The sequence below is a fragment of the Phyllopteryx taeniolatus genome, chromosome 9 (assembly GCF_024500385.1).
Source record: "Phyllopteryx taeniolatus isolate TA_2022b chromosome 9, UOR_Ptae_1.2, whole genome shotgun sequence".
In the NCBI taxonomy this organism is placed as follows: domain Eukaryota; kingdom Metazoa; phylum Chordata; class Actinopteri; order Syngnathiformes; family Syngnathidae; genus Phyllopteryx; species Phyllopteryx taeniolatus.
The window spans coordinates 22,162,850-22,178,421 of NC_084510.1; the positions used below are offsets into that span (position 1 = coordinate 22,162,850).

Sequence of the window (15,572 nt, forward strand, 5' to 3'; positions counted from 1 at the left end):
TCAACATTATTGTTTATTACACATGACAATTTTAAATTTTGGCACAGATTCTAGCAACAACCACGGAAGTCGACACACGTGATTTGCTTTTGCAGGCCACATAAAATGTGGCAGGCTGGATCTTGCCCCCGGGCCTTGAGTTTGACACCATGACCTAGTGGGTGGAACCACCTGTTACCTTTTGTCCTAAGGAGGGGAAGGGAGTCTATGAGGTGCCTGTGTTGATTTATTCAAGTGGGGTAAGGCATCTATTTGAGGAAATATGGTACATTTGTGTTCAACTCACCACAGTAACAACTGCAGGTACTTGTCATTAAATAGTATTCATGAGTTTAATAGTACCAATAAGCCAAAACACTTGTTTTGCAGCAAAATTAATCCACAGAGTAAAAAAAAAAAAAAAATGAAAATGCACAAACAACTATTAAGCTCATTAAGGTTACTAATAAATATAAAATTGATTAGGAATTGCTATAAAATATTGCTTCTAGGGTCTACGGTTCCTTTCCAAGTTTGAGAGTAGGTGGCGTGAGAGGTGTGGTTACAAGTAGTGTGAGTCCTACATGTCACACATTGTAGGCCTGACAAATGTTCAAAGAGTCCCTCAGCATCAGGTCACGCAGGCGCCACAACGCATCCGCCATTGTAGTGTGGGCTCCTTTGCTCTTCAGCCAGTGAGCTGGCAGCCGGCTCTCTTGCTCTTTGGTCATGTGAGCGTCTCGCCTTTGAGCTGTTGTGGAGACAAGTTTTGGATTGAGGTGATTATGATGGATATACACTGTATGATTCAAGTGACACAATTGAGATACGGTTCATGGCAGTGGGATAAAAAAAAAACTCATGAAATCAGTTATACTCAGATTTTAATCAGGACCATTCCGAATGTGGATAAAAATCAGGTATGTATCAGATGTCTGCAAATGCAAGTACGGTGTAAACGTACAGATCAGATCTACCATGTCAGTACAAGCTTGACGTCATTAAAATATAGTGACCCCCGTTTATTGCATGGGATGCATTCCAGACCCACCCGCAGTAGGTCAATTATAATTATTATTTAAGCCTAAATAAATATCCATATTAAACATTGTAAACGTATTTTAACAAAAGAATGAGAGCATAAAATTTATACAAAACAATGTACTTATTGTAGTCTTTTCTGTGAGATACATTTGCCTTTAAAGGTGCCATATTTTACCAAACCAACTTTTTCTAGAGTTTGGGATGTAATATTGGTTGTATGGTGCCTCAGTATACATGTGAAATATGAATTAAAATTATCAACACATTCTTGAGTTCCAGACGTTTTCCTGCCGAGGCCTGAAATCACGTCACTCGAATTTCTTGAGCTTTACTAACTAGTGAAGATCTCCGCCTACCTCTCCGCTTTCCGAGCCAGCGCTGTCAACATTAAGTGGGTCTTATACACCGAGGCAACCATTAAGAGGAAAGGGGGCGGTCTGAGCCAAACATGGACAAAGCGGATACAAAACTGAGTCAAACAGAAGTAGCTGTCAGAGGGACCTTTTCTGGACACTAAAATTATAAACTTTTATACTAAATCCATGTTAGAGAGTTGCTCTATGGAGGTCTAAATAGCCAAAATATGGGATCTTAAGAGGCGGTGCCTGGTGGGTGTTGTGTGAGGTCGCAGACTGTCTGGCTGAGAACTGTGGCTGACAGGAGCTTCTGCTGATGCTTGAGTGTCTTAATTTGTTTTACTATTCTTCCAGTTGAGGTTACCTTTATTTAAATCATTGGGAGGAGTCCGCCCAGGCCAATTTAATGTTATATCGCATTTGATATTTGTACTATTGATGTCTTGTTGTTTACTGACGTGTTGTCACTGCCAATGTTTATTCTTATGGAGTTACCAGTACTTACATGCAATTTGGCTATCTGCGCTCGCGCGTTGTTTCATGTGTTCAGTCAGTGTAAACAAAGCCATATTGGATTTTTGTGTCACTTGAAATGTACACCCAAATAGATTGTCAAAATAATTTTAAACAAGCTGTCATAGGGGGGAAAGCAGCCTTCGTTAAAACCTTTCAGTGTCTGGTCCCACTTGCTGACCGTGCTGGAGTCTGAATTCAAGCCCTCAATATACTTCAGGTAGGCCTCCGAGTGCAGCACCCTCTGAGTCTTCGGCGGTGGAGCTAGAAACATGGGCGGGGTCTGGCCCGGCCCTGGGTAGGGTGGAGGAGCATGTTGTCCTGGGCTGAACATCCCAGGCTGAAATGAAAAGATGATTTGTTATTTTTTTGATAAAAAGAAAAAGTCAAAATAATCCAATTGAAACCAAGTTGTTCCACTATCAGTAATACACGTGTATATGTGTGAATACTGCTGCTGGGACAACTTAATTTCGCCCTCAGGATGAATAAGCTACCAATCTATCAGTCAAGCATAAGACCTGCCATTTATCAACCAACTGCACACGCTGCATTCATTTTCCCACCTCTGATACTACCTGCAAAGGCAGAGTATTGCCGGGGCCAATTCACCCCGCTATTCAGTGTCTGTACAGTATACATACCAGTGACTCTGGGGGGGTTGGTGGTTGGGGCAAGCTCTTATGGGCAGTGGAAAATGGGCTATTGTTTGTAGCTCACCTGCTGCATGAAGCTTCCTGGAGCAGGACTTCCTGAAATGCCATTCACAGCAGCGCCCACCATGCCTATTAGAGAGGAATCATTACTCTGTATCTTACAACCACAACTTTAATTTTATACTGTATAACTTTGTAAATGAACCCAAACAAAAGAGTGTTGTATAAATAGTGACTTCAGCTGAATGTTAGTAGTTGGGTACCAGTGTTATCGCATGAGTCAGTAGCGTGAATATAGATCTCGTATAAATACAAACAGAGGTTACTGGAGAGCAGAGGCTGCGCAGCCCCACCTGGTCAAGTGGAGCAGGCGAAACCCACAATTGGTGGTGAGTGATCAAGTGTGGTTGCCACAGTAAGCCCTTACCATGATGAAGCATGCCCGGGTACCCAGGCATACCAACTTGCTGAAGATGGTGAGGAGACAGATGGGGGCCCCCTGCTTGGTAAGGTGACATTGGGGCCACACTCAACAAACCGTCATGGGGGCCCTGCATGGGCATGTAATGTGGCCCATAAGCTCCCATCATGCCTTGGGGGAAGAGGGCGAGGAGAGGATGACAACATATTCATGCATAAGTGACATGCAGCTGACTATAATATGACATGCACTACTGTTGCACACACTTGGCCCCTTTCACACAAAGGCTTTGAATCAGAACGCATGCTCTAGAGCAAGGGTGGGCAAACTCTTGAGCTCATCAATTACCTAATTATTTAATAAAACAATGTTGAATACATCTGTAATACTTTTATGTTATTATTTCCAATAAATCAACAAATTATTAACTGAATTAAATGAATCAAAATATTTTAATCAACCAGTTTTAGAGAAAAAAAGCCCAGCCACAGAGTAATGTATGTGATCCTTTGGGCATACTTTGCCTACCCCTGCTCTAGACACTAGGATGTCACCATTTTATAATTTATACCACATACAAGTATAAAAGTAAAGCTTACTGTATAGTAAAAGTAAAACCCCTTACCATTTAATGCAGAGCTAACAGGAGACAGTTTGTCGGCATGCTTCTGTGGTCATTTTCATTTACGTTATTTTCTGCATGGCAAAACTAATTTCTGTATGTTATTGATAATTAACTCTATTGTTTCAATTGTTCTGAGCAGCCAGACACTGTTCAACATCACCGTTAGTTCAATTTCCGGTTAATAGTTATGAAAACATTCCATCTTATCAGTCAATCGTACGCTTCTGTGATCGAAGAAAAAATTTAGTTAATCCCTCGGAAACTCACTGTGCTCCAGTCTCAAGAGATTTAGGGAGATCGTACATTTTTAGCTTTGAGGCATGTTTTTTCAGAACATTTTGGTTGCACTTCACACACTACAATGTTTGGGGAGTTTGACTAAAGATTCTACTGACTGCATATGTATTTGCTTTCTATAAAAGCACAGAGCCCAAGTACAGCAAAAGCACCTTTACTATCACAGGCTTATTTGAGTCTTGATAAGCACTTTATCAAACAGGAAATCTTTATAACCACTGAGCACGTGACAAATGGAGGGATTTTGAAGTATTAAAAACTATGAACCTTAAAGTTTCCAGTAGAATTTTGAAATCATTTAGTTTGTGATAGAAACGCATTGAAAAATCATGAAGGGCTTCCTTGTGTGTGAAAGGGATTGGAGCAATGAATGTGTTAGCAGGCAAAACAAGAATGGAAGATTTACTGTTAAAATTAGTATTCATGCAATGTCATGGTCATGCAGTTTTAAACAAGTATAAAATATAAAATAAAAGTGATGAAACATAAAACACAAAGACAATAAAATAATAAAGAAAGGCTTTAGCACGGCTGCTTTGTAACCATTTAAGAGTATTTTAAATAGTCCTGCCTCATTTCCCTGCTGCCATGTAGTCAAACACTCGTGCTGTGTCTGAGAGGGGTTACCTGACATAGGTGTCATGGTCTGGTTTATCATGCCCATAGTGCTAGGCGACGGCACGATCCCGATCCGTGACCCTACGGGGGTACCTGATCTTGGGGATGCTTGCTTCAGGGCTGGCCTGTCTCGCTCCTGTTGCTCCACGATTTTAGCTGCCCGTTCTGGAATAAAACATGTCGCAAATCGTCACATCATGACCATAATTCTGGTTCCGGAACAGCCACCTTCTGCAGCTTCTCACCTTCATAGTCTGCTTTCTTGACAGCCTCGAGGTTCCTCCACTCCGTCCCCACCAGACGACTCAGTTCCCCGAAGGAGAAATCCGGGTGTCGAGCCTTGATGACTGCCCGCATCTCACTGCTGAACAGGATGTAGCCACTCATGTTGATCTTCCTCTTTGCGCCTTCCTTCTTTGACAAGCCTTTAATCTTTGGTGTGGACTGTAATAAAAAAAGAAAGCGTTTAAGTAGTTGTGTGAGTTAATTACAATATAAAATTGTTTACTGTGAGAGGGTTTTGTCATCATCTTAGGTCTGTGAAGGTGCACCTGTGAAGGCGTGTAAGGCATGCTGTCCATGTCACTGGTAAGAGAGGTTTGCATCTGAGGCATAGAGGGTGTCTCTATGCCTTCGTCGTCATCCTCCATGTCATCCATATCATCATCGCCATCCTCTATATCTGCTAATTTCACCTCAAGCTCTTCTATTTTCTTATCCAAAAAGGGAGACGCTTCTTTCTGAGGAACTATTAATTTCCTGAGGACGACCACAAAAAAACAGCAACATTCAGCCAGCCTTGTGCCAAATATGCTTTGAATAACAAGTGCTTTGTACACATGGACTCACCTGAAATAATAAACCTCATCTTCCACCACTTTGGAAGAGTACGAGAAGCGCTTCAGCCCCTTAAATTTTTTCACCTGTTTCTCAGAGTCTATGTAGCGGCTCTCGCAAAGAAGATTATCTTCTTCTGCAACCTCTGTAGGTCTGCAGGACAGGTAGTCCTTGAACGAAGACACCATGCATTTGCCTGACGGAACAAACATTGACAGTAATAAAAAAATAAAAAATGAAATAAAAGTGAAAAAGGACACATGACTGATACATTGGCTTTATTAGGAATGAGCACAGTACCTATGACACACGTCAAGGGCAAGGTCTCCTCCAGGTGGCTCAGAAAAACCTCTCTCTTGTAGAACATCTTTGTGGGCTCATGCGCCGTCTCCTCTGGGTGGATGAAGATGGGCCCAAAGAAGAAAGTGGTTCCATTCTGCACCCAAAGCTTCTCCAACCTGCATTTCAGTCAAAGGGCGCAATGGTTAATAATGACACACACAAGATTAAAAAATAAATAAATACATTTATAAAATGGAAACATTGTTTTACCTGGCAACCCGAGGCTTGGAGAGGCCATGCGACTGGACGTAAGCGCAGTCCCCCACTTTGAACCACATGTTGTTGTAGTGCAACTGTTCATAGTATTGCCAGCCTGGCTCTGCACCGCTCACCTCCGTGGTGACATCCTCCCTCTCCTAAAATATTAAATATGCACACTCACAACTTAATAGCTTGGCTTTCATACCTCAGGTTAAATACCTCACAGCTTGCCAACCTCATCCAGCCACTTCATTAAGTACAATTAACATTTGTTTTTAAAATATTGATGTGGCCTCCACTCTTTTACTCGCTTATTGTTTGTAGATAAATGGAAGGAAAGGTGCGGGATTAAAATCCTCAATGTATTTATATAGTATGTGGGTTGTCTCCCTTTATTTGCTCCAGCAATAACCCCATGTTAAAGCTCAGGGTAGACGATAAGCAGTAGTGCTAAAAGCCTGCACCATAGACCGAATATCAAGACTTATGCTCAGCAAAAAAGGCATAATGAATTACCTTTAGCAGTGATAGCCTAAACAACAAAACAGGCTAACTCAAGTTTAGAAACAGGAACATTAAAAGCTCACCTTGTCTACGAAACTGCTACTGTCTACAAACGAGATTTTCTCAAGTTTCTCCAGGTCAGGCTTGGCAAACATAGATGCAACGCGGACGACGGGCAGAGGCACGTTTCGAGGGACAAATCTGACGGGGCTTGGAGGCACTGCCCATATCTTGATTTTTTTGAACAGCTTACACCTGGCAGTGTATCTTGATTCACAAACGTACACGTCCTCGTCTTTGTAGCCCTCTGGTTGTAGTTTGAAGTAATCCTATGGCATGTATCAGACAACAGTAATGAGTGTCTTCAACAGCAATCAAGAGGCAGTTATCTTTGAGTATTTAAGGGTTACCTTCACAAACATGACCACACATTTACCCAAGACCTTACTGAAGGCCACTCTGTTGTAGTAGTCGCTTTTAAAGGCTTCATTCTCCAGGAACTTACGAGTGGCCATGTGGAAGGTTTCTCTTGGCCTGTAAAACCAGCAGCCGTAGAGCCACTTTTCACCTTCAAAGAGAGAAAAATTAGATTAGCTATTGGGATATAAAAGGTCTACAGACCTACGTTCAACTATTTTTTTTTAAATATATATATATATATATATATAAAAGAACAAGAGTAAAATGAATCATTACAAAACTTTTCCCCCCCATCAACATGACCTACAACCTGTACAACTCCATCCATCCATTCTCAACACAGCTTATCCTCCTTCAGGGTTGCGGCGTGTTGGAGCCTATCTCAGCTGACTTTTGGCCAAAGGCAGACTACACCCTGAGCTGGTCGCTAGTCAGTCGGAGGGCACATATAAACATAGTGATGGTGTGAATGGTTGTCCGAGTGGGAACTGAACCCATGCTGCCCACACTGGTCAGGCGAACCTGTACAACTCAATTGATTTTTTTTAAATAAACAACTGAAACAATATGGTTGCACAAGTGTGTATATCCTCTTATAACTGGGATGTAGCTGCATTTAGAATTAACCAATCACAATCAAACAGGTTGAGAGTTATCACACACCTGGCACCATTTAAAGTGCCTCTGATTAACCCCAAATAGATTTCAGCTGTTTTAGCTTTTCCTCAGCTGCTTTTTTTCCCCCCTATCAGAAGTGTTTGTGTTTTGTACAGAGTACTATTTGGAACTGCTCATAATTCCCACCACCTTGTGTAAGGCCCTAGTTCCAGCTGAAGAAAAACAGAAACAAAGCATGACACTGCCACAAACACGCTTTAGTGGAGGCGTGGTGTTCTTTTGGTGAGAGGACTGTTATGTTTGTGCCAAAATACCTTTGGTTCAAACGTTTAACCTTGATTTCATCAGATCATAACAAAATCTCCCAAATGTGGGAAAATGGGTGATAGGCCGACAAAACCCAAGTTTAACTGGATTGCCGTAATTGCAAAAGGAATGTTGTGCACAAACACACGACTCCTCTCCAAAAGAATACCGGTACCACACAATGCAAATTGTGGTGAGAGCATCATGTTTTGTAGCTGCTTTACTTCAGCAAGAACTGGGACCTTAGACGAGGTAGGAGTCAGTATTTGCACAAAACTAAGCTTCTGATAGATCAAAAAGTCAGGAAAAGCCTAATAGAATATCTGATCTTTATTTGGGGTTAATCAGAAGCTTATCAATCTTCTGGCAGGTGTGTGTAGACTCACATTTAACATGAGTATGAATATGATTGGTTTGGCAGAGCCACTTCCCATTTATAAGGTGTGCTCACTTTTTTTTTTTTTTTATTTCCCCCGTCAAAAAGATTGGGGAAAAAAATCAATTCAGACATACAGGGGCAAGTTGTAGGTCGCATTAATGATGGAAAAAGTTCTGAAACTATTTACCTTGGTCTCAGTTGTGTAAATCACAAAAACCTGGCATATGAACAGGGGTGTGTAAACTTTTAATAGCCATCAATTAACCAAGTTCAATTTGTGTTCATAAATCAAATGTATTGTCATGTAATATGATTAATTGTAGTCACACACTGGTTCCTTATTATCTGTATGTGCTCAAAAGTTAGTTAAGTAACCTTGTTCATCCTCCCAAAGACGCTCAATCAAGACGATGTGAGGCTTCAGGTTGGCCTCCGATGGCTGGACATAGACATACTCCCCCACGTAGTAGGTGGTGTTCGCGAAGGTGCATTGTTGCTGGTACACGAGATCTGTCTGCAACTCGGGCCGCCATACTTCACTTGGCAGGTTCTTCACCTTTGAACCTTTTTTGGAGAGAAAATTAAGAAATATTTTAATTTTCAGGATCGAATCAACAATGTAATTGCTGCTGCTGTGTTGAATAAATGTGTTATGTACTTTTGCTTGGCTCGTCCTCCTTCTCCTTATCCTCTTCAATTTCTTTAGGTATTTTCTCCCTCTTCTCCTGATCCACGTCGTTGTGCAGGTGTTTCAAGGTGTAGTTCAACGCGGTGGTCAGCAGAATCTCTCCATTCTTGCACAGCTCATCCCGGATCTTGATGAAAAACTGCTGCAGCTCCACTGCGTCATCGAATACCTCAGAGTCAGTCCTGCAAAGGCAAATAAGGCAAGTCATCCTAGGGTTATTAACATTTTATATTCATTAGATTCCCTTAGAGAATACAATTAGATATTTTTATTTTATTATTTCTTCATCAATTGGGTAACTTCTTATGGGATATTTCTGAAGAACAGAACATGAAATGATTTAAATGTAATTTTTTAAGCCTATCGGAATTGTGTAACAAGGCAACTGGTTAGAGCATCTGCCTCACAGTTCTGAGGCCCCGCCTGTGTGGAGTTTGCATGTTCTCCCCATGCCTACGTAGGTTGTCTCCAGGTTTCCTCCCACATCCCAAAAACATGCATGGTAGGTTAATTGAAGACTCTAAATTCCCCGTAGGTGTGAATGTGAGTGCAAATTGTTGTTTGTTTGTATGTGCCCTGCAATTGGCTGGCAACCAGTTCAGGGTGTACCCCGCCTCCTGCCCGACGATAGCTGGGATAGGCTCCAGCACGCCCGCGACCCTAGTGAGGAGAAGCGGCTCAGAAAATGGATGGATGGAATTGTGTAACAAAAAATCTTTAATTAATAGTTAGATATACTGTAAAGGTTGTAAAGGCTACAACTTCTTTCCCAGCAGCCTAAAACTCCTTGTGCATTTTTCGCTATCTTGTAAATTCTTAGTTAACTGTGTGCGCAAGAGACCAAATTTTAAAGTAGATATACATCTCTAGATTGTTATTTATATAAGGCACAGTTTCTAATAAACATGTTTTACATTTGTTAGTCCTCAACAGAAGTGAGAAAACATTTTAATAGACAAATCCTTACTTGACTAAAAGACAGTTCAGAAAAATTCTATTAGTACCTGTGCAGCCTCCTGGCCTTCTGCAGCACTTCAAACACATGCTCCTGGAAGACATCAAGTCTCTTGTAACGACCACGCTCCACATTTACTCTGATAATGTCAAAGTTTAGCGGAGGCCTCTCTGGGGTGTCTGGATCCACGGCAGGAATTTCTGCCAGCGAGTCACTGTAGCATCGTCCCTCTTCGTCCTGGTGGCCCAGCACTGACACCAGCAGGTTCCTGATCATCTCACGCACCAGAGATCCCACAGCGGGAGGCCCGGAATCTTCCCCTCCCTCCTGCTGCTTGCGTGTCTCCAGGAGTACCCGGTGAAGCATGAGGGCGTCCCGGTAGATTAAAGATTCAGGCTCATTGTACATGCAAGCATTGTTGAACATGACAGTGAAGTCCTCCACAAGGCCCTCCACATCCTGGTAGCGTCCCGCCGCCATGTGGCTGCGCAGGCGCTCCATGTCGATGGGCCGCTTGATGGTGGCGTAGTAGTCGGGCAGCTCGGCGCGAGATGGCAGACGCAGGAAGATGGTGCTCAGGCGGCGGCCTCGCCGGTCAGTGAAGTTCCGCACGGCGTCATAGAGTTCATTTAACTTCTGCTGCAGCGGGGTGAGGTATTTGGTCTTCTTTGGAGAGATGCCACTCTTTCCTTGAAAAATAAATAAATATATGTAGAGTCAATTAAACCAGTCAACAAGAGCCTAGAGGGAGTGAAGACCCCAATGACCAGTCTCAAACAGTCTTGTTTTTTGACTATGGCATGGTATCCCTAATGTTTATACGTATAATACTAACTAGATCTACAAACAGACAAACTGTTATAACAACATGAATCATAACGCGACTTGTGGAGACTGTGTACCTGGTTAACAATCAATAAGAGCTTACTGTATAGTATCTTGCTAACTGGTACCCCAATAAAAATCTTTTCGCAATTCTAAGTTTGTAACTAATGGACTGTGCTATTGACATTTTGTCTTTGGTTGTTTTTTTTTTTGTTTTTTTTTAGCTAATCAGATCCTATATAAACACTAATTTACTAAAGCCAATGCAAAGCAAATTTATTTATATACCGCATTTCATACACAAGGTAACTCAATGTGCTTGATATGATTAAAAGCATTTAAAAACAAAGAAATAAACAGCTTATAAACATTTAAAACAAAGAGAAAAATAAAAGTACAATTAAAATAGTGTACAGTGCAAGAAATATCAATTAAAAGTGGAAATGCTCTAAAAAGCATGAGGGGAAAAAAAGCTTTTAACCTGGACTTAAAAACATTCACACTTGGGGCTGACGTCACTTCTCTTGGCAACTTATTCAATTTCTGTGCAGCATAATAGCGAAATGCTGCTTCACCATGTTTGCTTTGGACTCTGTGCTCAGAGCCCTACTGGGTATATACCCCATTAGCATTTCTTTCATGTATTCAGGACCTAAACCATTTAGTGATTTATAGACCAGTAGCAGAAGTTTAAAATCTATTCTAAAGCTGACTGGGAGCCAGTGTAGAGACTTTAGAATTGGAGTAATATGCTCTGACCTCTTTGTTCTGCTCAGAACCCGAGCTGCAGCATTCTGAATGAACAGCATCTGTTTAATGCTCTATTGTGGGAGTCCAGTCAGAAGACCATTACAATCAAGTCTACTTGGGATAAAAGCATGGATGAGCTTCTCCTGGTCTGTTTCGAACATGCAAGCCTTCACACTGGATATGTTCTTCAGATGGTGGAAGGCAGTTTTAGTAATTGATTTGATTGTTGAAAGTCAGGTCGGAATCTATCAATACACCAAGGTTTGGGACTTGGTCTTTGGTTGTTGAAGAGAGTGACTCCAGGTATTTACTAACTCCAGGTATTTACTAACAGCAAATCTCCTCTTCTTTATTAGCCAAAACAATCATCTAATCTCTTGTTGTGGTTTAATTGAAGAACATTTTGGCTCATCCCGTTATTTATCTGTTTTAGACAGTGACACAACACTTCAATTGAACTGTAGTCATCTGGAGACACTGCTACATATAACTGTGTGTCATCTGGATAGCTATGATAGTCAAAATTAAAGTTCTGAAGAATTTGACCCAAGGGTAGTATATACAGGCTGAACAGGAGGGGTCCAAGAAGTGACCCTTGAAGGACCCCATAGCTCATTGCCATTTGATGAGATTGAACACTTCCAATGGTTTCAAAATAACTCCTTTCCTCCAAGTAGGACCTGAACCAATTAAAGGACTGTTCAATTTAGTCCTACCCACGTTTCCAACCTATTCAGCAGTATACTGCAATCTACCGTATCAAAAGCTGCACTGAGATCCAACAAGAATATAATTGACACCTTTCCCGAGTCAGTATTCAACCTTTTATCATTTAGCACGTTGATCGGAGCTGTGATGATTTCGGAAACCTGATTGAAATTTGTCAAAAAGTCCATTTAAGTTCAATAAATTGCTGAGTTGATTAAAAACAACTTTCTCAACAATCTTGGCTATAAAAGGGAGATTTGAGATGGGTCTCTAGCCTACTAACATAGAACCGTTCACCATTCTATCTTTTAGAAGAGGCTTAATGGCTTTAGGAAACTTGCCTGACTGAAGTGAGCAATTGATTATTTGCTGCAAATCAGCTAGCAGACTTTGCAATAGCTCTGAAAAAGTCAGATGGTACTGAGTCAAAACAACTCATTCATGGTTTCAGCTGCTGAACTGTTTTCTCTACAGTTTTTTTGGTCAACTGTATCAAATTCTGACATGGTAATAGTTTTTTCCTGGGTGGTTTCAGATGTAATATTTTATCATTTTGTTGATTTGTGCTGATATTTAACCTGATGCATTGTATTTTTTCACTAAAAGTCAATTTGGAGTTTAGTTTTCCTCCACTTACGTTCTGCTTTTCTACACTTTGATTTCGAGGTCTTTACCATTATTGTGCTCCTCCACCGCTAGATACGATTGAATGAGATTTGACACAAATTAAGTGTCTGGACATAGTTAAGTTACATTTAAATTGCCGCCAATATTACATTAGATTCTGGCTTTGCATACATGCTGTTTGGTAAAAGGTGTTTTTAACCCAGTTATATTATCAAAACTGAATGGCTAAAAAGAGTGGACAACTTCACCATTAATATAAATAATGCAGGTTAATCGAAACAGAAACGGTTAAACTACATCCAATGGTCCAAAACAGTGCTATCTTCAGAATGCGATTGAAATGCAAATTTAGCTGACTTGATAATTTTTTTTACACCAGGGGCCAACAACCGTTTTGAAACTGAGAGCCACTTCTTGGATACTGATTAATGCCTCGGGCTACCAGTTTGATACATACTTCTGAAAGAGCAAATTTGCTCAAATTACATTTAATTATATGTTTTCATGAATAATTAATTATATTGAAGACTGATAGTGATAATGATTTCCTACAATAATTATCAACGATGATTTAACAAAGGTCGGAAACAGATATCAATATGTAACACTATTTGTATAAGTCTCTGATATACAATTTTTAACATTTTCAAATGATCATTTCTACAAAACTACTAGGAAATCACAATGTCCCATAACTGGTGAGCTATTTTCAGAACAGGCCAGCAAGCTACTCATGTGGTCCTTGGGGCTTGCTGGTGACCCCTGTTTTACAGTACTGTACAGTATACATATTACCACAGTGATACCAATAAAAGGAATAGTTTACCTTATGTTGAGGAAATTTTTTTTAAATAATTAAAAAAAAAAAAAAAAGATGCGCTCCTTCATCGAGTTAATTATGTGAAACTATTTTCACAGCTAAAGGGTCATTTACCATGCTACCACGTCTGGATTAAGACCCCAAAAAAAAAAAAAAAAAACCTACTCTGTTTTAGTTTGGGAGAACCCACATCTCCCTCTTCAGGTGGCTGCCCCAGCTCCTTGCGTTTATCTTTAAGGATCTTCTCCAGGATGTCAGCATCATTGTATACCTACATTGACAGACAAAAGGAGTCTTTAAAGATAGTAAAGACGACATTGCGATGGATATTTTCTACCTGAGATCCTTCCTCATTATAATGGCGGGCGTTGCGGAACATCAACTTCATGTCATCCATCAGCGCGTCCTCCGTGGCGTAGCGCTCAGTGCGAACGTTGTGCTCAATTGTCTTTAGGTCCATGGGTTCCAGGATAACCTTATAGTAGTCGGGGTAGTCCTTCTTGGACGGCTTGACCATAAAAAGATCGCAAAGGCGGCGACTGGTGCCCACCTCCCTGGCATCCGTCACTGCAGCGTACAGGGCTTTCATTCGGTTCTTTTTTATATTTTTCTTGTGGCTTCAAAAATGGGAAGGGAATCAAATGAGAAAATAGTAACACACCACACCAAAAGTTAAACAGGAGAGGCGGGTAGAAAACCTTAATACCTTTTTCTCTTGGTGCTGCCTGCATCAGATGACAGCAGACTGTCGCCATCCTCATCATCTCTTCTCAGAAGTTCCCTCTTTTTTGCCTGAAGAAAGGCAGCACTCTAAATGATTACGAAATTGTGCAAAATGAAATGTAGCACAATAAAATAAAACACATTATTACCTGCAAAATCTGCTGAAGCCTGAGGGCCCGTTTATAAATGCTTGAGTTGGGCATGTTGTATTGCTTTGCATTCTCAAACATCAAAGTGAGGTCGGCATCCATTTGTTCCACATTTTCATATTCACCGTTCTTCATCTTTGTCCTAGAATTAAAAGAAAATGCCACCAAAGGACGGACAAAAAAACATGTACAGGGGATCCTTGGTTTACGACCGAGTTCGGTTCATACAGCAGAATTTGTAGTCGGAAAGCTCTGTAGTCGAACACTAACCTACACTAATGCAGTAGTAAAGTCACAATTACAGTAAATATTTGTATGAAAAACACTTCTCGCCTTGACTTGTGTGCAATAACTTCAATTATGGAAGGGGAAAATGATAGTGCTTTTCAGGAAAGTGTGCGCTGCGTCCGCTGAAGTCTCGCTACTAGGTAAGCTCTCCTCAGTCATCACTATGGGGGGTCACCGTGCAGTGGAGAGAGTAGAAAGCGAAAAGAAAGAAGTGAAAGACAGAGACAGAGCGCTACAAGGCACTCTCTAGGTAGGCCTCGCCATTTAAAGGCACAACACGCAAATGTACTACAGCGTGTGCGTGCGTGAGTCTTTTCCTTTAATGACACTTCATAAAATCAGTTTCTTTACATTCTCATTTTATTTTCATACATTTACACTCTTATTATGTTCTCATATTTATATTTTATAATACAGTGCTATTTTTCTTTATTAAAACAACAAAATAATTGTGATTTTTTTGGGGGGGTGCGCTGGAAGGGATTAATGTCATTTCCATTTACAACGGGTAAAGTTAATTGCAATACAAGGGATTTGAGTTACGAGCTTTGTCATGGAATGAATTAAACTCATAAGTCAAGGCACCACTAGTTCTGTGCGAGCCTTTTCGTAACATTCTTCTAAATGCCTCTACAATCTCTACCTGATTTGCTGCAGACAAATGGTCTGTTTAATCTGCTGGTAATAGTCGGGATATTCCTTGCGAGAGGGCAGATTCTGGAAGGGTTCAGAAAACAGCTGGCCCTGGCTGTTCCTCGCGCCTCGCACAGCTTCGTACAGCTGGAAGATGGGATTGCTCATCTCCATGCTAGAACTCTGACTCTCAGCCTCCGACTCACCTTCGTCATAGCACACAGAGCCTGCGAAACACTGAAATGGTTGGATGTTTCCCCCCCCCCTTTTTTTTTTTTTTTTTTTTTTTT

The 15,572-nt window shown here is 41.0% G+C and overlaps 1 protein-coding gene across 6 annotated transcripts in view; it reads right to left on the reverse strand.

Moving 5' to 3' along the window:
• pbrm1l (polybromo 1, like) overlaps positions 1 to 15,572 on the reverse strand; it is a 21,052-nt gene continuing 5,480 nt past the window's right edge. Inside the window, exons 11-30 of one of the 6 annotated variants that reach the window (XM_061786490.1) lie at positions 15,293 to 15,509; positions 14,362 to 14,503; positions 14,196 to 14,281; positions 13,827 to 14,106; positions 13,655 to 13,760; positions 9,809 to 10,448; positions 8,775 to 8,986; positions 8,492 to 8,680; positions 6,804 to 6,961; positions 6,477 to 6,722; positions 5,899 to 6,044; positions 5,647 to 5,804; positions 5,359 to 5,542; positions 5,061 to 5,268; positions 4,755 to 4,953; positions 4,603 to 4,674; positions 2,976 to 3,140; positions 2,613 to 2,677; positions 2,046 to 2,232; positions 1 to 730 (exon numbers count right to left, since the gene is read on the reverse strand). In XM_061786490.1, coding sequence (XP_061642474.1) covers positions 567 to 730; positions 2,046 to 2,232; positions 2,613 to 2,677; positions 2,976 to 3,140; positions 4,603 to 4,674; positions 4,755 to 4,953; positions 5,061 to 5,268; positions 5,359 to 5,542; positions 5,647 to 5,804; positions 5,899 to 6,044; positions 6,477 to 6,722; positions 6,804 to 6,961; positions 8,492 to 8,680; positions 8,775 to 8,986; positions 9,809 to 10,448; positions 13,655 to 13,760; positions 13,827 to 14,106; positions 14,196 to 14,281; positions 14,362 to 14,503; positions 15,293 to 15,509 — 3,824 coding nt within the window. In that variant the 3' untranslated portion in view covers positions 1 to 566. Of the gene's footprint in view, positions 731 to 2,045; positions 2,233 to 2,612; positions 2,678 to 2,975; positions 3,141 to 4,518; positions 4,675 to 4,754; positions 4,954 to 5,060; positions 5,269 to 5,358; positions 5,543 to 5,646; positions 5,805 to 5,898; positions 6,045 to 6,476; positions 6,723 to 6,803; positions 6,962 to 8,491; positions 8,681 to 8,774; positions 8,987 to 9,808; positions 10,449 to 13,654; positions 13,761 to 13,826; positions 14,107 to 14,195; positions 14,282 to 14,361; positions 14,504 to 15,292; positions 15,510 to 15,572 lie in introns of those variants that run through there. The other 5 variants (XM_061786489.1, XM_061786491.1, XM_061786492.1 and 2 more) reach the window with 5 other exon arrangements.